This window comes from Centropristis striata, chromosome 8 (assembly GCF_030273125.1).
Source record: "Centropristis striata isolate RG_2023a ecotype Rhode Island chromosome 8, C.striata_1.0, whole genome shotgun sequence".
Taxonomy (NCBI): Eukaryota; Metazoa; Chordata; class Actinopteri; order Perciformes; family Serranidae; genus Centropristis; species Centropristis striata.
This window is the reverse complement of record NC_081524.1, coordinates 8,576,718-8,599,823: the sequence shown is the minus strand read 5'-3', so window position 1 is coordinate 8,599,823 and position 23,106 is coordinate 8,576,718. Positions and strand designations below refer to the sequence as shown.

The 23,106-nt window shown below is 38.0% G+C and overlaps 5 protein-coding genes across 5 annotated transcripts; 3 read left to right on the top strand and 2 right to left on the bottom strand.

The window, feature by feature from the left end:
* Window positions 1-858: 858 nt before the first annotated feature.
* LOC131975948 (trypsin-1) lies at window positions 859-2,258 on the bottom strand. The gene is made up of 6 exons (XM_059338786.1): window positions 2,209-2,258; window positions 1,969-2,119; window positions 1,634-1,884; window positions 1,382-1,518; window positions 1,165-1,266; window positions 859-1,032 (listed from the first exon to the last, which is right to left on the bottom strand). The coding sequence occupies exons 1-6, from the start codon at window positions 2,246-2,248 to the stop codon at window positions 985-987; spliced, it is 729 nt and encodes a 242-aa protein (XP_059194769.1). The 5' UTR covers window positions 2,249-2,258; the 3' UTR covers window positions 859-984.
* A 1,542-nt stretch (window positions 2,259-3,800) lies between these two features.
* Window positions 3,801-5,629, top strand: LOC131975950 (trypsin-1-like). The gene is made up of 6 exons (XM_059338787.1): window positions 3,801-4,231; window positions 4,360-4,510; window positions 4,647-4,897; window positions 4,987-5,123; window positions 5,276-5,377; window positions 5,477-5,629. The coding sequence occupies exons 1-6, from the start codon at window positions 4,192-4,194 to the stop codon at window positions 5,522-5,524; spliced, it is 729 nt and encodes a 242-aa protein (XP_059194770.1). The 5' UTR covers window positions 3,801-4,191; the 3' UTR covers window positions 5,525-5,629.
* Window positions 5,630-8,265: 2,636 nt separating this feature from the next.
* Window positions 8,266-9,838, top strand: LOC131975947 (trypsin-1-like). Its single transcript, XM_059338785.1, has 6 exons — window positions 8,266-8,315; window positions 8,597-8,747; window positions 8,870-9,120; window positions 9,203-9,339; window positions 9,492-9,593; window positions 9,698-9,838. Exons 1-6 carry the CDS (start codon window positions 8,276-8,278, stop codon window positions 9,743-9,745), a joined length of 729 nt encoding a protein of 242 aa, XP_059194768.1. The 5' UTR covers window positions 8,266-8,275; the 3' UTR covers window positions 9,746-9,838.
* Window positions 9,839-14,631: 4,793 nt separating this feature from the next.
* On the bottom strand, window positions 14,632-18,416 carry LOC131975945 (trypsin-2-like). The gene is made up of 5 exons (XM_059338782.1): window positions 18,355-18,416; window positions 18,111-18,264; window positions 17,546-17,805; window positions 15,612-15,748; window positions 14,632-15,036 (listed from the first exon to the last, which is right to left on the bottom strand). Exons 1-5 carry the CDS (start codon window positions 18,395-18,397, stop codon window positions 14,884-14,886), a joined length of 747 nt encoding a protein of 248 aa, XP_059194765.1. The 5' UTR covers window positions 18,398-18,416; the 3' UTR covers window positions 14,632-14,883.
* Window positions 18,417-19,965: 1,549 nt separating this feature from the next.
* On the top strand, window positions 19,966-22,860 carry LOC131975944 (trypsin-like). The gene is made up of 6 exons (XM_059338781.1): window positions 19,966-20,008; window positions 20,136-20,292; window positions 20,726-20,824; window positions 20,964-21,127; window positions 22,466-22,602; window positions 22,693-22,860. The coding sequence occupies exons 1-6, from the start codon at window positions 19,969-19,971 to the stop codon at window positions 22,843-22,845; spliced, it is 750 nt and encodes a 249-aa protein (XP_059194764.1). The 5' UTR covers window positions 19,966-19,968; the 3' UTR covers window positions 22,846-22,860.
* Window positions 22,861-23,106: the final 246 nt, after the last annotated feature.

Below are 23,106 nucleotides of genomic sequence, written 5' to 3'. Positions count from 1 at the left end.
ACATGTTCATGCATTGCCATCTCACTGCTGTGACATGCCATGTCTAATTTGAAAAACGTGCAGAGCACCATGTTGTTTGGTCTCTGCACAAAATACTCCTACACTTTGGATGCTCTTTGGCGAGGTTTTTCCACCTCAGTTTGCTCTCTGATGACCCTCTTACTTTCTCTGTGACACATCAACGTACATTAAGTGAATTGACGTATCTACATAGTCGATTACGTTGATGCGTTGCCCCACCCCTACTTAAAAGTAATCTGGTGATGTTTTTATGACATTGTTACAATGAAATGATAAAGGTTGTCAAGAAAATTATTACTTGAATAATTTTTTTGATGTTCAAAGTTATAAAATCTCTAATATAGTGAATTTTTTGAGTTGGAATTAAAATAGATGTTTTCTATGTGGATTTTGCACCAATATAACTCTGCAAAGATACTCAGAGGAGTGCTTTCTAAGCAAATCACCTTTTTAAAGTATATTTAACATTATTGTACATTATTTCAGATTGTTGCTGGTCAAACCACATGATGATTTCTAACTCACCTCAAACTTTACATGATATGTTCAGTAGGAGAAGTTTTCATATCTGTGCATATCGGACAACATATATGCCGATACTGATAGATATGTCTGTAATAGTCCCATATCGGCCACTATTATCTGCTGACTGATATATATGTCTTGCTCTATATAAAAGCATGAAGTATCAATATCAAGAGAGAGAAGCATAATTGATTATACTAATCAAAACCTCTGCAGAAAGATCTGCACAATCACACAGTAAACTACCCTGATACCTGATATAAGTGCTATAGAAAGACACGGGAAACAAATGGAGAGAAACGTCATTTGAAATTCAAGATGTCAAAACTTTATTGTCTTAGATGGAAAATGGCCACCCTTTGTTCAAAACTCAACAATAGTGGAGTCAGAATGATGGAATAAAGGCAGCCGAGTAAGACGGTGATCGCAGGATCAGACTTAGTACTGGGCCATGGTAGACTCCAGCCAATCGTTGAAGAGGCAGACCTGTGAATAGAGACAGAATAAGATTTGTTAGATTGGCAGCCAGTAACTGGGCATGCACAATGGGATATTTCAATGTTACAAAGTTAAACTTCAAACTTTACAATGTTTTATGATGAGATATTGTGAGTTTACCTTGGCGTAGACACCGGGGTGGTCCCTCTCAGCACATCCGTAGCCCCAGGACACAACACCCTGCAGCTCACCATTGCAGACGACGGGGCCACCAGAGTCACCCTGAGAGAGAGAGAGAATAAGTGTATATGTGAAGGAAATTCCAAATATTCTAAGTTTGCAACTAAGATGCACTGGTCAATAATCAAGACCATTGCAGAGTCCTCTTGTTGCATACCTGGCAAGAGTCCTTGCCTCCCTCCAGGTATCCAGCGCAGAACATGGCGTCGGTGATCATGCCAGGGTAGGAGTTGTCACAGTCCTGGAAAGACAGGATGGGGATGTCCAGGCACTGGAGCTTGTTCCTGTCAGCAGCTACAATATGTAAAACAAAGAGTGGTTGGAAAAGGTTTAGAGTCACACAAATAAAAAGTGTCTGCCCTGAAACACATTGTGACTCTGAGCTAGTTATAATATAGATGTCACTCACAGGAGCTCATGGTGTTGCCCCAGCCGGAGACTTTGCACATGGTGCCAGCGGGGGCACAGCTGGTGGGCAGAGCCACGGGCTTCACGTACTGGTTGAGGGTGGCGGGCTTGCTCAGCTTGATCAGCATGATGTCATTGTCGATGTTGTAGGAGCTGTACCTGGGGTGGCGGATGACGCGGGAGGAGCTGATGAACTGCTCGGTTCCCTCAGTGACCTTGATGTTGTGCTCTCCAAGACGCACCTCAACACGGCTGGAGAAGAGAGAGAATTAGTGGTTTCACGATACCTTTGAGAGCGGATTCGTTCTTGTCTTTATAATATGACATGTTACATACGACTTGTAGCAGTGAGCAGCAGACACAACCCAGTTCTCGTTGACCAGGGAGCCACCACAGAAGTGGTAGCCGGAGTTCAGGGACACGGTGTGGGCCTGGGAGTAGGGTGTGCACTCATAGCCTCCGACGATCTTGTCGTCCTCCAGGGCAACTGAAAACGCACAAGAGGCCAAATTGTGAGCAACCAAGTGATTTCATTGATTAGAACTAATGAACACAAGCAGAAATATTTATGCTTACAAGCAGCTCCGATGAGCAGAACGAAGACGAGAGACCTCATGGTTGCTGTGTGATCTTGTCGATGAAAGACTTCACCTGCAGCCCTGGTTTATATGGAGCGGTTCCTCTCGAGTTTCCTTGTTGAACACACCTCCAAGGTTTTTTTGACCAATCAGGATCCTGGAAAAAATCTTCTGGGTATTGGAAAAGCAAATATTTGGTTGGCTGTTGGGTGCTGCCCTCACATGGCTGAAATTGTTTTCCTCATAAATCTTTAAGCAACATGTAATTACATTACATGTGATTATAAAGGAGGGATATTGGGGAAATAAGCATTGAATTGTTTATGTGGCATTTGTGCATGTATGTGAATATTCATATAACATGGATTGATTACTTCTCTAAATGCATAATGCCTGCATATCCTTTTAAATTAGTAAAACTACTATTTCTCTGGGTATCTCTGCAGTTAACTTGATGCATATTTTTGATCTAAACGTTTCCATGTGACATTTTTGCATTGTACACTCTGTCATTGTATATGTGGGATTGCATCTGTACATGTGTTTAGCATAGGATGCATTTTATAATCATTAACTTTGCTCTAGATGGATTCCTGCTGTGAAGACATGGTTGCAGCTCTGCAGATGGCCTGGTTCACAACCACAGTTGTTAAATGTGGCTTTCACAGGAAAACCAACCCACGTATCTTTAGATAGAACGGCTCAAAAGAAATGTTGATTCAGTGAAGTGACAAAGACAAACAACACCAAGAATTTTAATCGCACCATTGAACCCACCAGTAAGGACAGGTCTTGGTGAAAAACATTCAAATGGAATTGCATTTTTAGGTTTGAGTGTCATTGTCTTAAAAGTAATCTGGTGATGTTTTTATGACATTGTTACAATGAAATGATAAGGGTTGTCAAGAGAATCATTACTTGGACCATTTTTTGATGTTCAAAGTTATAAAGTCTCTGATATAGTGTATTTTTTGAGTTGGAATTAAAATAGATGTTTTCTATGTGGATTTTGCAATATGACTCTGCAAAGATACTCATTCAAAGATTTTACAAAGACTTCTTTCAAAGCAAATAACATTTTTAAAGTTTATTTAACATTATTATACATTTTTTAAGTTTGTTGCTGGTCAAACTACATGATGATTTCTAACTCACCCCAAACTTTACATTAAATAAATGTACAATGTAAAATAAGTTTTCATATCTGTGCCTATCGGACAGCATATATGCCAATACTGATAGATACAGATATGTCTGTAGTAGTCCAATATCGGCCACTATTATCTGCTGACTGATATATCTGTCTTGCTCTTGCTAGAAAAGTATAAAGTATCAATATCAATAAAAATAAGCATAATTGACAATATAACAATCAAAACCTCTTTAGAATGATCTGCACAATCACACAGTAAACTACTGTGATACCTGGGTAAAAGATCAGTGCAGATCTGTTGTTTGGTAAAGTTTAAATCTTCCATGAGTACATTCAGCTTTAGGTGTTATAGTGGAGCTGCTTCCAGTAAATATGCATGAAACACATGAATATTTGTGGAAGATTAACCAGAACAAATGTAGTCTGAACATTCAAAAACCAAACAGCGTTTAGAAGGATTCAGAATCCACCATTCTTTATGCATTGTCTTCGTTCAATATACAATATATTCGTTTTTTATGACAGTCTCATTTGCTCTTGGTGTCTTGTACTCATAGGTACATTGCCTGAGTACTCTAGTGCTGATCAGTGAGTCAGCCTTGAGTAAAGCATTCTGTGAATAATCCAGATGTTTTTAGTCATATTGGCTTGAATATTATTGGATCACAGGCCTGTGAGTCCTCGATTTACTGGTCCATCACCTGAAATGAACCGCCTGCATCTCTACAAGTTGTAATTTTGATTGGGCAATTATTCAACCAATCCGGCAGCTTGGCGTGGATATAAAACCTGGATTCAAGTGAACTGACGGCATCAAACACTACAGCCATGAGGTCCCTGATCTTCGTTCTGCTCATTGGAGCTGCTTGTAAGTGTGACTCACTACTTCTATAGCAGAGTGGGTTGCATGCATTCTGCACTCTTTATATATTAACAATGCTGCAGCAGACCACACGTAATAACTGTTTCTATTGTCTGCCTTACACTTGTTTTCAGTTGCTTTGGAGGACGACAAGATCGTCGGAGGGTATGAGTGCACACCCCACTCTGAGCCCCATCAGGTCTCTTTGAATGCGGGCTACCACTTCTGTGGTGGCTCCCTGGTCAACGAGAACTGGGTTGTGTCTGCTGCTCACTGCTACAAGTCGTAAGCACTTTCCTCATGTTTTCCAGGCACATATTTATATATTATTAAGGCCCCACGCATTCATCTAATAGATAAATTAACTTGCAAACATAACATCCATTTATTACTATCTCTCACCATGTTGTGTCTCTTTCAGTCGTATTGAGGTGCGCATGGGAGAGCACCACATCCGTGTAAATGAGGGCACCGAGCAGTTCATTAGCACTTCCCGTGTGATCCGTCACCCCAACTACAACCGTTACACCCTTGAGAATGACATCATGCTGCTCAAGCTGAACGAGCCCGCCACTCTCAACCAGTACGTGCAGCCCGTGGCTCTGCCCACCAGCTGTGCCCCCGCTGGCACCATGTGCAGAGTCTCTGGCTGGGGCAACACCATGAGCTCCAGTGAGTAGAAAACAGTTATTACAGACAAACTCACATTTCTGAAACTATGTATACAATCTCCAAAAAATCCATTTGTTGTCTTGCTGCAGCTGCTGACGGCGACAAGCTGCAGTGTTTGGACATCCCCATCCTGTCTTATGAGGACTGTAATAACTCCTACCCCGGCATGATCGACAACACCATGTTCTGTGCTGGATACCTTGAAGGAGGCAAGGACTCCTGCCAGGTGTGTGTCTCATTTTCTATCACTATATTTTCAAATTGGACTACAGGTTTTCACTCCTCTCTAATTTGAAATTGCTTTATTGCAGTAGCATGCCATGATTAGTTCCATTATTACAAAGCTCGGAGCATAATAATCCTCTCTCTCTCTCTCAGGGTGACTCTGGTGGCCCCGTCGTGTGCAACGGTGAGCTGCAGGGTGTTGTGTCCTGGGGCTACGGATGTGCTGAGAGGGACCACCCCGGTGTCTACTCCAAGGTAACATTTCAGTACATCATCAATGAATTTAACCATCACCCTCCTTAATGTATGTTATGTTACACAGCAACAAACTCACTAATGTCTTTTCTTTTCCAGGTGTGTGTGCAGACCGAGTGGCTGTCCCAAACAATGGCCAGCTATTAACTCCACCATTCAACCTTCACATCGGACACACATTATTGACTGTCCAAATGTTTTTTGTTTTTTTTCTGAAGTTCAAGTAAAAATGAATAAAGTCCTTGAAATAAATCATTGTTTCTTCTGTGCAATTTCTTATCTCATATTTATCAAAAATGATGAGTCTAATTAATGCAGTTATAACAAATTCAAGAAAGATAAACACAATAAATTAAATAGAGATATATATTCTCCTCCACGAGTTGTAATTAAGGATATTCAAGACAAAGACTTCCACAAAAACACTTAAATTAAAGCTATTATTATTTCTAAATAAATTGCTACTTTAACATTTCATGTATCAGCATATAAAGAAAATAGTTTCTTCACTCTGAGACCAACAGTGAGTAAGAACAGTGGCACAATAAAACCGCATACATGTAAGACCATCAGTATTGATTAATAGTTAATTTGATTTTTTTTTCCCCATTTGGGTGTTTTATATGCCCAATGTGAACTGAGAGAAAACCAATTAATTTTATTCAAAATGATATCTGTGTGAAACGACTTGCCTGAGGATCTCATTCACAGTCCATATCATTTTTAAGTCACTTTTCAAAACATTCAAGACATTTGCATCAGTTGTCATTTCTATAATAATTTTGTGTCTATTCATTTTGTACTTGTTGCCTTGCCATTTATTTTCATCATTCATGTTGAGTTTTGCTGATGGCATTAAGTTCTGTCTTGAATTTTTCTACTTACTCCTGTTTCTTTTTAAATAATACATTATACAAGACATTTTATTTTCGTGCCGCAAAGGGCTGTCTCCATGTGGTGGGATGTAACTTTAGTACGGTACAATACTTTACTACAATGATGACCTACGTGAACTTTATTTGAGTATTTTCCACTGATGCTATTTTATACTTCTATTCCACTACATTTTAAAAACAGATATTGTTTGTTTTATTTTATTACATACAGTACTGTGCAAAAGTCTCAGGCAGGTGTGAAAAAATGCCAAGAAGAATTAATGCCGGTTTGAAGGCAAAGGGTGGTCACGGCAAATATTAATTTGATTTAGATTTTTCTTCTGTTCACTTACTCTGCATTTAGTTCTATTGATAAAAATAAACTATTAACATTTCTATTTTTGAAAGCATTCCTTTTTTACAGCATTTTTTCACACCTGCCTAAGACTTTTGCACATTACTGTACCATGTTGTCGACAGCTTTAGTTACTGATTGCTTTTATTTTGCATAAAAAAATAAATTGTGAATTATATTGCATTGTTATAAATGAAAGGCTATGCATTACCAGGCAGGTGTTTTCAGTTATGTGGCTGTTGAGACCTATTTAGGTTAAAGTTCAAGCTGGGATTCAAATCAGGTCACCGTGTACTTACAGGTAGGATAAAGTTGTTACTTGTCTCACAGCAAAACTTACTTGAAGTATCATATTTTGGGATCTATTGACTCTGTAATTGATCTGGAATGGGACTTTCTGCATAATAAGTACATTTTACTTTATACTTTTAATACAGTTTTCCTGGTACAACTTCTGTACTTTTATTCAAGTAGAATCTTTATGTTTTAATTGCATCATTGCCTCATAAGTAAAATGATCTAAGTTCTTCCTCCACTACTGCTCTCTTATTTATTAAAAAATGCCTTTTTTAAAAATATTAAAAATATTATAATTTATGTTTCAAGGTTGCCTCACCCCTCATATCTGAGGGTTTTTTTCGGTGCTGAGACACACACAGCTGCGAGATACTGTGTTCATACACACATCCAAATATAGACTTGTGTACCTGTACGACCTGACCTGAAACACGAGGTCAGCTTTCAGGTGGTGGCTTCAAACCTTTACCAAAATAAAAGTAGCAATGTTTAATATCCTGTGAAAAATCTGCATTCAAATCTTTGAGAAAAAGTAAAGAAGTAATAGAAGCACACATTGTGAAAAATGTCCTGTCCCCTTGCAGACTTGCAGTTTAATTATTGATGTTTTATTATATAGAGATGAGTTGGACAAAGTGGTGCTGAGTCAAACTCCATATACTGCTTTATTGCAGTAAATCACATTTTCGAGCTACATCATTTATTTAGCATTTAAACCATAATTCTGCTGAGTAACTCCAGCTGATAGATTAATGGAATGGATGGAGAAAACAACACCTTTTCTCTGAAATGTAATTGAGTAATATAAAGCATAAACACTGTGACTATCCCTGTACTCCAGCACCTTAAAGCTGCACATAAAGGTACTGAAATGTTCAACCTTCCTCTTATAATTCTAGTCAAGATAAAAGCCACTTTAATATTCATAAATTACTCAGTTTGGTTGTCATTGTTAATCTTATGAGAGAAAATGTATCAATGCTGTAGAAATTAGTTTCAATTGAGACAGATGCTTTGTTTTATCATGATAATATTAACAGTAATAGCAAATAACACTGTTAACTAAATAGATATTACAGATGATAAAAGCCCTCTTTTTATTTTAGTAGTGATATAAATAAATACATTTACACAGCAGCCAATTTGATCCAAATACACACTTCTCTGACAAGAAGTCATTTTTTCTCCTGCAATGGAAATTTTTTTTTTATCGAATTCTAGAAATGAATCACCTAACCCCAACATCTCGCCTCAGAGATTGGCCCCTTGCTGACCAATGAGGATGGCCAAAGAGCAGGGCAGCTCTCCTGACTGTGAATATAAACCAGGGCTGCAGGTGAAGTCCATCATCAACAGGATCACATAGCAACCATGAGGTCTCTGGTCTTCGTTCTGCTCATCGGAGCTGCTTGTGAGTGTAAAGTTCTTACTGAGCAGATTGACTTTCTTTCTGCGAACAGTCTGTTGGCCTTTGTCCCAGAATTTAATCTAGAATAACCAAACTGTCTCCCTAAAGTGAGGGTTTTGAATTAGAGTACAGCTGATGGATCTCTAAACAGCCTCAGAGCTCAAATGAATCCGGGATTGGCTAAAAATACACAAAAGCAAAATCTGCATTCAAAGAGATTCATGAAATTCATGTTTGGTTGAGTAGTAACAAACATCTAACTTGTTACTGATGTGTGTTTTCAGTTGCCCTGGAGGACGACAAGATCGTCGGAGGGTATGAGTGCACACCCCACTCCCAGGCCCACACCGTGTCCCTGAACTCTGGATACCACTTCTGTGGTGGCTCCCTGGTCAACGAGAACTGGGTTGTGTCTGCTGCTCACTGCTACAAGTCGTAAGCACATTCCTCATGTTTTCAAGGGTTATAGGTCTAATTTACTTCGCTGAGGGGGGTTCATTTGATGGTCATTTTTTTTGTGTTTTGTCACTAATCCCCCGTTTTTCAATTGCTTTTAGCCGTGTTCAGGTTCGTCTTGGAGAGCACCACATCAGGGTCACTGAGGGAACCGAGCAGTTCATCAGCTCCTCCCGCGTCATCCGCCACCCCAGGTACAGCTCCTACAACATCGACAATGACATCATGCTGATCAAGCTGAGCAAGCCCGCCACCCTCAACCAGTACGTGCAGCCCGTGGCTCTGCCCACCAGCTGTGCCCCCGCTGGCACCATGTGCAAAGTCTCCGGCTGGGGCAACACCATGAGCTCCGGTGAGTAATAACTCCTGCGTTCAACATGTGTGTGTTTTTACTGTGATGTAGCTCATCTTTTTCTTTCTCTTTTGATTTCCAGTTGATGATGGCGACAAGCTCCAGTGCCTGAACATCCCCATCCTGTCTTTCCAGGACTGTGACAACTCCTACCCTGGCATGATCACCGACGCCATGTTCTGCGCTGGATACCTGGAGGGAGGCAAGGACTCTTGCCAGGTATGTATTCCATTGTTCACACAGGCTTGCAGCAATAACTGTAAGAAACACTTGGAAAAGCTTGTTGGCTTTAATAAGAAAAATATCTAAGTCATTTCACTCACTATCTCTCTCTCTCTCTCTCTCTCTCTCTCTCTCTCTCTCTCTCTCAGGGTGACTCTGGTGGCCCCGTCGTGTGCAACGGTGAGCTGCAGGGTGTTGTGTCCTGGGGCTACGGATGTGCTGAGAGGGACCACCCCGGTGTCTACGCCAAGGTAAGTTTAAAAAAAAAAAAAAATGTAATCAACATGCTGCGCTCGTTTTATTTTGCCATGTCATGCTGATTCGCTGTTGTAACTTTGGTCCTTTTCATCTTCAGGTCTGCATCTTCAACGACTGGCTGGAGAGCACCATGGCCAGCAACTAAGTGATTCACACAAGTTCAGTCGAGCGGCTAAACATCATTTGCTGTCTCTGTTCCATCTGTTGTACTGAACAATAAGACAAATAAAGAATTTCAAGCAAATCATTTGGCTTATGTGAAATCATTTTAAAATAACAGATTCTACAGTATAGTTCAGGAAGGTTGCTCTGTCTTATAATATTGATTTTTTATTGTGGCTGAGTTCCCAGTTACACCACAGCATTGCACTATGTTACATCTGGTTTGAAATAACATGATAAATTAGCTTCCTAACAGTAGCTGCTGCAGTTATAAATGGGCACGAGAATCACTGAGCATTAGTTATTGCCAAAATATTCCCCTAAATGTCAGTTTACCTCACATTAAAGCTAGTATTCTTTTTTGATCATAAAACACTAAATATCAAGCTCAAATATAAGTATAAAAAAACAAAACAAATAAATCCCCATCCACTGTCTACTTTTGAATGATTAAATATTGTCAACACTTTATTTGCTTCATAATTGTGATTTTCTCAGACTCATCAATTGCCACAAGTTGATGTTGCTATCTGAGCTCTGAGCATATATATTTTGTTTTAATCACACTGATTAAGTCTAAATTATACTTATTGTTGGGTTCTTTTCTGCACCATGCTACTGTGATTGCTGCAACATGTTTTAAAGCAACCTAAGTTGGGCTTTTACACCACTAAATGGTTTGCCTAATACAAAATGATCTTGCCTTAAGCATAAAATCCACTTTTTTATTGACATTCTTTCCACATTACGATTTCACCACTGATTTAACTCCTTTTCTCTCCCTCTCTGACAGTTTCAATGGATTTATGACGCAGCTAAAGGAGCGCAGGTGGAAGCACTGCAGGTACTTCTGCATTATACAGTATTAGAAGTCTCATAATTCATTAGAGGGAAGATGTCTGCTGTGCTTGTTGCCAATTCATAATTCAAATTCATTTCCCAGCATTTATGAATAAATTAATTATAAATGGTTATGCAAAATTATGTTGAAAAGAGACTTTAATTTTTACATCTTTGCATTAATTTACTAATCTGTCTTCATGTCATATTCCATTTCATCACCATCTCTTTGCATGTCTTGCTTCACTGTGGTGGTGTTGGTTGTGATGGTGAGGAGGAGAGATTATCCACAGTCCTGTCTGTGGAGAACAGATGGGAGATATTTCTGTGCAACTGTCCGTTGGTTAATTTCAGCAATGAAAGTTTGGCTTGCTGCTTTAGTTTCAAACAAGACGTGTGCCATCAAATTCGGCTGAAAAATCTGCTGATTTTTCAACAAACAACTTCAACAAAATATTTCATGGACAAGAAAACAGGGAAACTTCATGAGAATAAAAAAATATATATTTTTTGTATTTTTTAAGTTGCTTCTTCTGTTTGAAGTTAGTAAATCGGAACTGATGCAACATAAACTTTAATTCACACATTTTTTATTGATCGTCTTACAGAAAATCATTAAAAAGAAAAAAATCATTATCAACACTGCAATTACTTTTTCTCTTCAATGATAATTAATGTCATGCAAAAAAATTGGGGCATTTTATAAAACATAAATAAAACAATATGCATCAAGTTCATGAATGATTATATATATTTACAAAAATCAAGTGTATCTGAGTTTGAACATTAGATAACTAACTCAAGCTGCACATTAAGGTACTAAACTGAAATATTTAACCTTTCTTTTATAATGCCAGTCAAGACAAAGGCCACTTTAATATCCATAAGTTATTGAATTTGGCTGTAATTGTTAATCTAAGGCCTAAAAACCTTTCTTTTTAAAAAGGCTTTTTATTAAATGTATCGTTGTGCTTTGACTTTTTAACCTGTTTTTAATCTCGTTGTACTCTGTAGCACCTTGGGATTGCTTTTAACAATGAAAAGCGCTTTACAAATAAAATGTATTATTATGTAACACAAATGTAGTAATGATGTAGACATTCGTTTCAATAGACACAGATGTTTTGTTACAAATAACAAATAACACTGTTTAACTAACTAGATATTTCAGATAATAAAAGCCCTCTTTTTTATTTAGTAGTGGTATGAATAAATACATTCATGACACAGCAGCCAATATGATCCTTGTCTTTGTGCTTTTAACTGAATAAACAGATTATTATTAATTAACTGATTTGCAGATAATTGCATTATGTTTTTATTAAATTATTCACAGTGTCCCAGGTTTTTTGTAATCAGGGTTGTATGGCAAGCATGACATTTTTGTTGCTGAAGAGTAAAAAGCACTTTCAGTGTTTTTCAGCATATTATTATTTATTATTATAATTATTATTATTACTTTTATTATTATCATTAATGTATCCCTGAATGGTGACAATAGTTTGAAGGGGATGTTTTTTTCGATGACCAATCAAAAATGTGTGACTTCAAGCTTACAGTCATGGAAAAAATTATTAGACCACCCTTTTTCTTCAATTTCTTGTTCATTTTAATGTCTGGTACAACTAAAGGTACATTTGTTTGGACAAATATAATAATAACAACAAAAATAGCTCAAAATAGTTTAATTTAAGAGCTGATATCTAGACATTTTCCATAGTTTTCCTGATAATAACCAAACTCATTAACAAGAAAACCATGGAAAATGTCTAGATATCAGCTCTTAAATTAAACTATTTTGAGCTATTTTTGTTGTTATCATTATATTTGACCAAACAAATGTGCCTTTAGTTGTACCAGGCATTAAAATGAACAAGAAATTGAAGAAAACAAGTGTGGTATAATATTTTTTCCATGACTGTATGTTGCACCAGTTCCTAATTTTTCTGCAAAGCCTTTAGTAATTTCAAATACGTATTTTTCCCAAAATAAAACCATAAAATAAACAACACTTTTTTTCCATCTCATGAAGTACAGTCCAGTATTGGAATTATTCCCCCAGCACACCACATGAAATGTTAATTCATTTCAGCCTGGAGATTGCTTTAAAAACAGATCTTTGGTTTTACTGAACCATGATAATGACAAAAGATCTTATGATGTGGTCATATCAAAACTATTCCAGCGTCATAGGAGATGAGATCTTTAAGGCATGAGCACAAAGGCAAAATTGATTTTTCAAGAAAATTGACTTTGACCTTTAAATCAGACTTCTCTGAACAGCATTGTGATGGGGGGAAAAATGAAGGAAGAATGTGTGAGTCATCTTCAGCCACATGACTTTTGAACCACAGAACTTTATATCAGTTAAAAGGTTGACCTTCAGCTGTTCTTTTCTTTGAGTTTCTCTCCCACTATATTTTTGTCCTCGGCTCTGAATGAAACTACTTGAAGACATTTCAGTGGAAGTCTAACTCCTTTTCAGATTCTTGTCGTATACTGACATTGATAAATGGGGTTTTGCAACATCTGCACTCTTTCCAGGTGTATAAAGCATTCTGCTCTCAGAGGACAGAAAATCAAGATGAGGGCAGCATCCATGTGCTGCAACAACAATAAAAACCTTAAAGGGCTGAAAACACCATATACATTCATGGAAAATATAACGATAACATCAAAAATATCGTTTAATTTACAAGCTGATATCGAGCTATTTTCTATGGTTTTCTTGATAATAACCAAAATCATTATCTAGAAAACCATGGAAAATGGCTAGACATCAGTTCATTCATTGAACTCTTATGAGATATTTTTGTTGTTATCATTATATTTGTCCAAACAAATGTACATTTTGTTGTACAGCTCGGAGGGGACAGAGATTTTTCTATTGCAGCCCCCGAGCTATGGAATGAGCTGCCTGCACATCAGACAAGCCTCCTCACTGTCCATTTTTAAAACTCATCTAAAAAGCTGTTTTTATTCCTTGGCTTTTAATCACGCATTAGACTCTGCTCTTGTTTCAAGTGTTTTATGGTTTGCTTTTATTTATTGTTTTAAATTTTTTTTTTTTTTTTTTAAAAAGCAACGAAACTATATATTTTAGTGTTTATTCCTGTTTTATTTATTTTTATTGTCTCTTGTTCTGTTTGTTTATGTACAGCACTTTGTTGCGACTGTGGTTGTTTTAAAGTTATAAATAAAGTTGAGTTGAGTTGAGTACCAGGCATTAAAATGAACAAGAAATTAGAGAAAACAAGGTTGGTCTAATCATTTTTTCTATGACTGTATATAACACACTAGTTATACAGATTTTGAATGATAAAAACCAAGGCTTTTTACTCATTAACAGATTATACAGGGTTGGTACGGGTGCTTGAAATCCTTGAAAATGCTTGAATTTAAATGTTAAATGTTTCAAGGTTTAAAAAGTGCTTGGATGTGGGATAAAGTGCTTGTAAATGCTTGAAATTCTTACTGTATTTCTCTTGCAATCTGACTATATCCATCTATAGACTATAGATAATCACATGTTCAATGTAAAAAATAATGAGTAGCCTATCTGAAATGAAGACCGTTCCTCCTAAAAGTGTAATACCATCGCTGTTGGTATGGTTAAGTGAAATCTCCCCCTTTTAGTATGTGAGTACTCATCTAAAACATGCAATTTACAACAGGTGTAAGATACTGGAAAAGCTTGAAAATAGACCTTGAAAGTAATTGAAAAATGCTTGAATTTGACCACTGCTGAAGTGTATGAACCCTGTTATAGTCTGTGTCTTTGTGTGTCTCTGAACAGTGTGTGTATTATTTTTATGAAAAAAAAATCACACACAGGATGTTGGATTTGCACAAATGCAATTTTGTGAGTTGTTACAGTGCACTGACATTAGCTGTAAATACTAGACTGTGGTTTGTATTTATTTTGGTGGAAATGTCGCCACTGAATTGAGATAAAGTATTCATATAACAGTAACATAGTGTGCCCAAGAGCGTCGGCACTGGGAGCAGATGCAGCACTACAGTATTGTCAACAATAATAAACACACTGATGCATCACAAAATGGTGGATTTTATTGATTGTGCCCTGACAAAAACACATCCAACATCTCTTTTTCTCTCTCTCCCCCACTGTTTCTCCTCGTGTCTCTCTTTCTCTCTCAGCTTTCCCTCTGACTCTCTTTTTGACACTACCCACCACTGCCTTCTGTCTCTGTCTCCTTCAATTTCAATCTCCCTCTGGTTTCCCTTCTCTCACGTCATTCTGTGACGGGAGATCACAGTCTAGGTGTATCTGGCAAGAATATCCTCGATCCAGGGCATCAGAGAGCAGACTTTGGTGTAAACGCCCGGGAAGTTGGGCAGAGCGCAGCCCTGGCCCCAAGAGACGATACCGTGCAGCTCATCATTACACACCAGAGGACCACCAGAGTCACCCTGTACAGGGAAGAGAGAAGAGTTTATTCAACATTTCCTCCCATTAAATATGTTTGGTAACGCTTTATATCAAGGTCCTTGTAATAACCATTAATTAACAAGTAATAAGGCCCTTGTAAGTCCTTACAAGATGCTTATTAACATTACTGTGTGTTGATAAGCCTATATAAGTGTTAATAATGGCATTATAATACAGCTAATAGCATGCTATAAGAGATGTATAATAAGAACATTAATAAAAGCCTCATGAGTATCTTATAATTCTTCATAATAGCATTACAAACACCCATAACCCACCCATTATGTCTTTGCCATGCCTTTATTAATCTTTTGTTTGTTTATTGATATTAAAATATACTTTATTGCTCATCTATTATAAGTTAACTATAAGTTAACTATGCACTTGTTAACAGTTAACTATGCTTTTTGCAGCTAAAGGGATCTAAAGCGAGAACAATGCCTTATTACTTGTTAATTAATGGTCATTACAAGGACCTTAATATAAGCCGTATGTTTTTACATGTTCACAGAACACCAAACCTTATTTAATGTGCTGTGTAATTGTGTGGAAATACCTGACAAGCATCCTTGCCTCCTTCCAGGAATCCAGCGCACACCATGCGGTCAGTGATCATGTTGGGGTAGGAAGCATCACAGTCCTTGTAAGACATAATGGGGACTTTGACACACTGAAGGTTGAACGGGTTGAAAACTGCAGATAAGAGCAAGACAGAAAGGAACAGAGGTGATAAATGTGTCAATAGTTTTACCTTGGCTATTTCCAAAATGTCAGCCTTTATGAAGCAATGACCAAAGAATGATGGTCCTATTGTAGCTTAACAACCATAACTAGGTACTCAAACTGTGGATCTTTAGCTTCTTTTATTATTATTATCACCAGTAGCTATCAAGTGCATGTTTAAAACCCCTTTGAAAATAATTTGCTGAAAACATTAAAAAGTCAGTTAACAGAGTTATTAGCATTAGCTAATGCTACATTAGCATGGTAATAGCGTTAGCTGCTACAAATCTGATAGGCCAAGTGACAGTCTTCATGGTAGAAGAAAGAAAGGTTCTGTTGTGTTTTGAACTAGAGACCCATTGTGTCAAAAACTACAAAAAAATGAGTGATAAATCATTATAGTTAAGTGCACAGATGTAGCAACAGTAATTAAGGGGCTTAACAAAGGTTAAAAAAAAAAGAACTTTATACAGCAGAGATTCTAGAAGACTTCTAGAAATCTGGTGAGGAAAATATGTCAGACATCAAAAAAACTTTATACAGCAGAGATATGCAACTTGCTTTGCCCGGAGGCCAGTTTTTCAAAATGACAGGAGGCCAGCAGCTAGTTATTGCTGAAGGCCTATAACTCATATTTCTTTTATTTCTTGTCCAATTAACTGAGTAATTTGAGCTGTTAACAACATTAAAATGGCACAAGGATTTACAGTAGGCCTTGTGGCCCTTAAAAATAAAAAAGTAACAAGCTCTTTGAGTCTATATTGATATTTTTTATGCACTCTGGTACCTTATTTACATTCACAGTAGAAAGAAATTTTCATTGTGAATTAGAAAAAGTCTGGTGGGCCGTAAGTTGAGTATGAGTTTTATGTTTCCCCTTACAAAAATATATTTTAGCTACTTTCTACAGGGTTTCCTCTTGCCCTAGGTGCTAAGCAACTCATATCTTTTTTCATTTTGTTTTGTCAGTTGCCTTTCAGTTAATTTTTCATTTCCTAAAAGTTTGCTAATTTTTCTGATAGTAGCAAAGTTCGTCTATGTGAGGTCATCACTTATACTAAAACACAATGTGAAACTCTGTCTGTTTCATGACAGCAGAAATTAACCCTATAAAGCCTGAACCATGAAAAAAGTGTTTAATGAACCTGCTGACAAATAAATAAATAAATAAAAATCCAATATGAATAGGCATAAATGAATTCTAATTTGTATCATATTTGATACACCAGGTCTTTTTGTGCTCACAGTGTGTGTGAACTAACAAAAACATATAAAACCCAACATTTTTAATCTATTAATACTTTGACTTCCTTTTATCATTTTCCTCAAACATGCAAAATATTTTTCTTCCATATAACACAACATCATACATCTGCTGATATGAAGTTTTCTCGCAGCAATGACTGATCCACCAGTGGAACCTGCATATCTTTTTTGCTACATCTGATATTTTTGTGCAATTTGTTGCTCTTTTTCTTCTTCAACACATGAAGAAAATAAAGTTTTTCAGGAAAAAAAAGATCACACTGATGATGTAGAGTTCTCAAAAACTTGTGTATCAAATATGATACACTTGGCTTTATAGGGTTAATGTAAATTAGTACTCAATTGTTTATTCAAGGCTTTAGTTTAAATGTGTTGAAAATAAATGGAAGGCCATGAGGATAGTATTTTGTCAGGTTTTGAGTGGTGAGGTGATTTCAACATAAACATAAAGAAACAATAGGATCATAGTGAGTTTTAATGTGAGACTTGGTGCTTCCTCACCAGAATCAGAGTAGATGTTTCCCCATCCAGACACGGTGCACATGGTCCCGGGTTCGGGGCAGGCCTTGGGCAGAGCGACAGGCTTGACGTACTGGTTAATGGTGGCGGGGTGAGCCAGCTTCATCAGCATGATGTCATAGTCTAGCGTCTGGTAGTCGTAGCTCTGGTGCCAGTAGATGGCATCCACTGACATGTACTGCTCTGTGCCCTCGTGCATCCAGATGTGGTGGTCACCCAAGATGGCCATCAGTGAATAGGGGCTGAAATACAGAGAGATGAAGAGAAATGTAATTACCTTCTTAAACACACAGTGAATACAGAAACATTTTGATTTAGAAGAAGAAGAAGAAGATTACTTTATTAATCCCACAATGGGGAAATTCAACCTCTGCATTTAACCCATCCTTTTTTTTTTTTTTTTACACACAAGTGAACACACCATGCAAGGAGCAGTGGGCAGCACATTACTGCGCCCGGTGAGCTGTGCAGGGGGGTTAGGTGCCTTGCTCAAGGGCACTTCAGTCCTAGACCTGTCAGTACCGGGATTTAATAATCTAATACAAACTTTTGCCAGCAGTGGGCAGCAGAGACGATCCACTGGTCGTTGATGAGGGAGCCGCCGCAGTAGTGATAGCCGAGGTTGATAGAAACCTGCCAGGGTTGACCGTGGTGTGTACACTCGTAGCCACCCACGATCCTGTCATCCGTAGGAGCTGCAGCTGTGGTGCAAAGGCAATACAAAATTCTTTATATTTATCACAGTTCCTCTTTAATCTAAAACTGTTGTGCATGCTGCAGACGTGCTTTACCTGCAGCGCCCAGGAGTGCGACAACAATCAGGCCAATCATCATGTGGCTGACTCAAACCTTCCTGCAACCAGACTGGACGTGAATGAACTGTCACTCACTGCATTTATACCAAAACTCCTCAGTGTCCTTCCATGACCTCCATATCTCCACCCAATTCGACCCACCCACCCCCAAACCTCCTCCCCCCGCCCCCCAGTCCCTACCCTGAAAAATAACCTTATCTTCTTGTATGCCACGTTCATCCTTTCAGTTAATAAGTGAGCCACATCCTTCGTATTTGTGGCCTTGGAGAGTGTTTTTCAGTACTCGGTTTTTGACACATCATTTTCCGCACCTATCACCTGAATAAATGTGCCTATTCTTTTTTATCACTGCAATGAATTCTTGGAACCAGCCATATCATGCTATGACAAAATGGCTCAATAATATAATATAATATAAAATAACATAATATAATATTATATGATATAATCCCTTACTATTAATTGGTTGAATTATATTTCGATTTATTTTTACTTACCTATTTGATTTGATTTTTTTTAGGGTTTCTCATCAACAACATAATAATAATATAATACAAATGATAATAATATATATCATTATTATTATTATCTTTAATAGTAGTAGTAGGAGGAGGAGGAGGAGGAGGAGGAGTATGGAAGTTACAGTTATTCACACAGTTATTCATATATAGTTATTTGAAATACTTAGAAAAACATCCTTTCTTCCATGCACACAAACACTTGAAACACTTGCACTCACAAAAACGACTAAAAATCTATGCAATGTTCAAATTAAAATGCCTGCTTCATACATCTTGTGTTGATTGTGTGAAATGTAAATTCCATTACACCTTTGTCCATGGGCCACTTGTTTGTACTATGCCATGCTGACAAAATGTGTTGAAACAACAACAAATAAATAAATAGTATTATTTATTCTGCAACCAGCAGAGGTTAAAGGCTGCTGATTGCTGCCTGACACAGGAACAGAAAAGCATGTTGTTTTAGCTTTCTGCTTCAGAGATGACTGATGATTTCTTTTTCACCTCTCTTGGCTTTTTTTTCAAGGGCGACGCAGAAGGAGGCCATAAAACAGCACATTCATTTATTTTATTTTTTTCCTAAACCCAACTGTGAATCATAAAATGTTTGCCAATGGGGTCTCTTGGTGAAAGACGACAGCTATTGCTGTAATTTTATTCTTTTTTCCACCTCTATTGGCCCATTCCTTAAGGATGGTTGTATAACTGTAACAGAATTTGGTATTATAGCTTGCCAACAATAAGTGACCCATGAGAGAACCTTAAGCAGGTGTTAAATGTGTTGAGACCTTGGTCCACATTTGTAGATGAGGTGCACAGATGACATAACCACAGGGGGTGTGCCACGATGGGGTGGAAGTGGGCAAACATGAAAATAGGAGCGTGATAAGAGTGTAAATTTGGGTTTAAACATAGTGCCAAGAGTTTGAGGACAGATGGGGTCAATGGAAAGAGGGAGGAGAGAGGAAAGAGAGGGGGAGGAAGGGATGGGCTGAACACAGGGGGACCTGTGGGGTATAAATGTGAGCTGAGGTGTGATCAGGTGTCTTCTGATCATTCACCTGACACCATGAGACTGCTGGCTCTGCTGCTGCTGATCGGCGCTGCTGGTAAAGACTCAGAAATACACACATGCACAAGGCTAGACACAAACACTGCCCTAAATGTGTACTATGTGTATTTGTGGCTAAAGATAACTTTAAAACACAAATGAATCCCTTCCTGTGTGTGTAACAGCGGCAGTTCCACGTGAAGATGGCAGGATCATTGGCGGGTGGGAGTGTGCGCGTGGCTCTCGTCCATACATGGCCTCCCTCAACTATGGTTACCACTTCTGCGGTGGGGTGCTCATCAACGATCAGTGGGTGCTCTCCGTTGCTCACTGTTGGTACAAGTAAGTATGCATTCATGAAAAAAAGATTACTTAGATTATTAAATGCTTTATGAAATGAGATGAGAATCAATTTTATTGTCATTGAACAGAGTAACACGTACTAGGACAACGAAATGACCATCAACCCGTCCATACATATACATGAACATACATACAATATGACAGGACAGGAAGGCAGGAATGAAAGAGATACAGCATAACAAGAGGATAGGGGAGCAACATAGCACATACTCAATACACTTTACAACATGAAAAACTTGTGACTTGCAATAGGAGAGGGGGGCCATTATCCTGTCTTTATCTAAATATAAAATGAATGTAGTCTTTGCAAAATAGAGTAAATGGAGACATTCAGACTGATGTAGAAGTATAAGATAAAAACAATAGTTTTTCTGCTCGCACATTTTCTCACATATTCCACCTCCTCTCTCAGTCCCTATTACATGCAGGTCATGCTGGGAGAACATGATTTGCGAACGTTTGATGGCACCGAGCAGCTCATGAAGACCGATACCATCATCTGGCACCCTGAGTGAGTGAAAGATGGAAAAATCCCACCTGAGAATGTTCTCAACCTTTTTCATGACTCCATTTCCATCTGATTTGTTCTTCCAGTGCAGACAAACTGCTAAAGTCTACAGCTTATTTTACTACACTTTCTCTGTGTGCAGGTATGACTACCAAACTCTGGATTTTGACATCATGCTGATCAAGCTCTTCCACCCGGTGGAGGTGAACGACGTAGTTCGACCAGTCCCACTGCCCACAGGGTGCCCGATTGGGGGGCTGCAGTGCCATGTGTCTGGCTGGGGCAACACTGCCCTTGGTGACGAGGGTGGGTTGATTATAATATTATAAATTGCACAGCTCCAAAACGTGCCTAATGCCAGTATGTGTATAGTTTGTAGCACAGAACATGATTTTAGCTTATTTTAAACTAAATTAAAATGTAGAGCGTTGGGTGATGCAGCAGCACAAAGAGAGAAATAAGTACAGATAAACAGAGAAGTAAAAATGTAAAATGCATAATAATAATAATAAAAAATAGGAATAGAAATTAGGTAAACATAGCAACTATACAGGAGCGACCCAACCAATGGACAGAAATAAATTACAAGGAAAAGTAATATGGTGTGTCGTCCATATTAATATAGCAACAAAATATAAATATAATAGGGTATGTAATGTAGTGAGACAGTATAAAACTCACTTATAGTATAGTATGGCATATAAGCATTTGTGTCCGCAACAGTGTCTTTTTTTTATTTATGCTTCCACTGGAGGGTGCCAAATGTTGGCTGTTTTAAAATTCTATAGATAGCAGCTTGAAGGGAAGTTTAGTGAGTCCATATGTTTTTTGTTTACTGTCAACAAATCTTGTGCGAAGCTCAAAACCAGAATTGATCCTGTAAACAAGTCTGATTGTCTGATATAGATTTTTTTATCCACTGTCCAAAAACTGTCCTGCATCATCAACCAGCTGTCATTAATACTCACCAGAGCACCAAATGTGTTATAATCCACAGCTCAAAATAGTCCTTTCATATTTGAGGAAAAACCCAACATTGTCCAGCTGTTTTAGGAAATACACACACACACACAGTTTTTATAGGCTATGGTATATACAGTATATATATAGTCTTTGAAAAAAATATTAGACCATTGTTTTCTCTAATTTCTTGTTCATTTTAATGCCTGATACAATTGAAGGTACATTTGTTTGGACAAATTAAATGATAACAACACAAATATCTCATAAGAGTTTGATTAAAGAGCTGACATCTAGACATTTTCCATGGTTTTCTTGATAATAACCAAAATCATTATCAAGAAAACCATGGAAAATGGTTAAAACTATATATCAATTAAAATCATATGAGCTATTTTTGTTGTTATCACATATTTATCCAAACAAATGTACCTTTAGTTGTACCATTAACATGAACAAGAAATTAGAGAAACAATGGCGGTCTCTATATGTATACATTAACTGTTTCTACTGGTAGATTCAGTAGGAGGAAATAGGCTCTGGACTGAGAATCATCGAGAGCAATGTATTGGGTTTTTTCAACAATATAGAATATTGCCAGCCTTCTCCTGTTGAATTATTTTTCAAAAGATTCTCAAGATGCCTCAGAGGTTTCTTTGACTGTCTCTCCTCTGTCTGTTACAGTGTACATGCCCACCCTTCTGCAGTGTTTGGACGTGCCCGTAATAGATGACAACATCTGTCACAACGCCTATCCTGGCATGATCTCACCCAGGATGTTCTGTGCCGGATTCATGGATGGAGGCAGAGATGCATGCAACGTGAGTTTTACAGTAAAGACAGCCTGGAATTATAGCTGTGTGTGTGTATGAATGAAACACATGCTCACACTCACTCCCTCTGTATTTCAGGGTGACTCTGGCAGCCCTCTGGTGTGTGAAGGAGAGCTTCACGGCCTGGTGTCATGGGGTCAGGGATGTGCCCTTCCCGACTACCCCGGAGTCTACGTCAAAGTGTGCGAGTTCCTTTACTGGATTCAAGACACTCTGGCGGCCTACCCCTGAAGAATTTAACCCATTTTACACTTTATTTTTCTTCACCTCTCCCACTGGTTCAGCTCGATCCTTTCTTTTACAGCCCTGACTTTTATTTTTCTGTCACTCTCTGGTTTTCTCTCTCATATATCCAGGCTCAAAACACATGTGCCAGAAAGTAAATGTGCACAAAATAAAACCCGCTTGGTGTATAATTCACTATTTCGTTTGTCTGTTCATGTCCATTATGGGAGTAAAAGACACATTAAACTATTTAGAAGCTCAAGTATG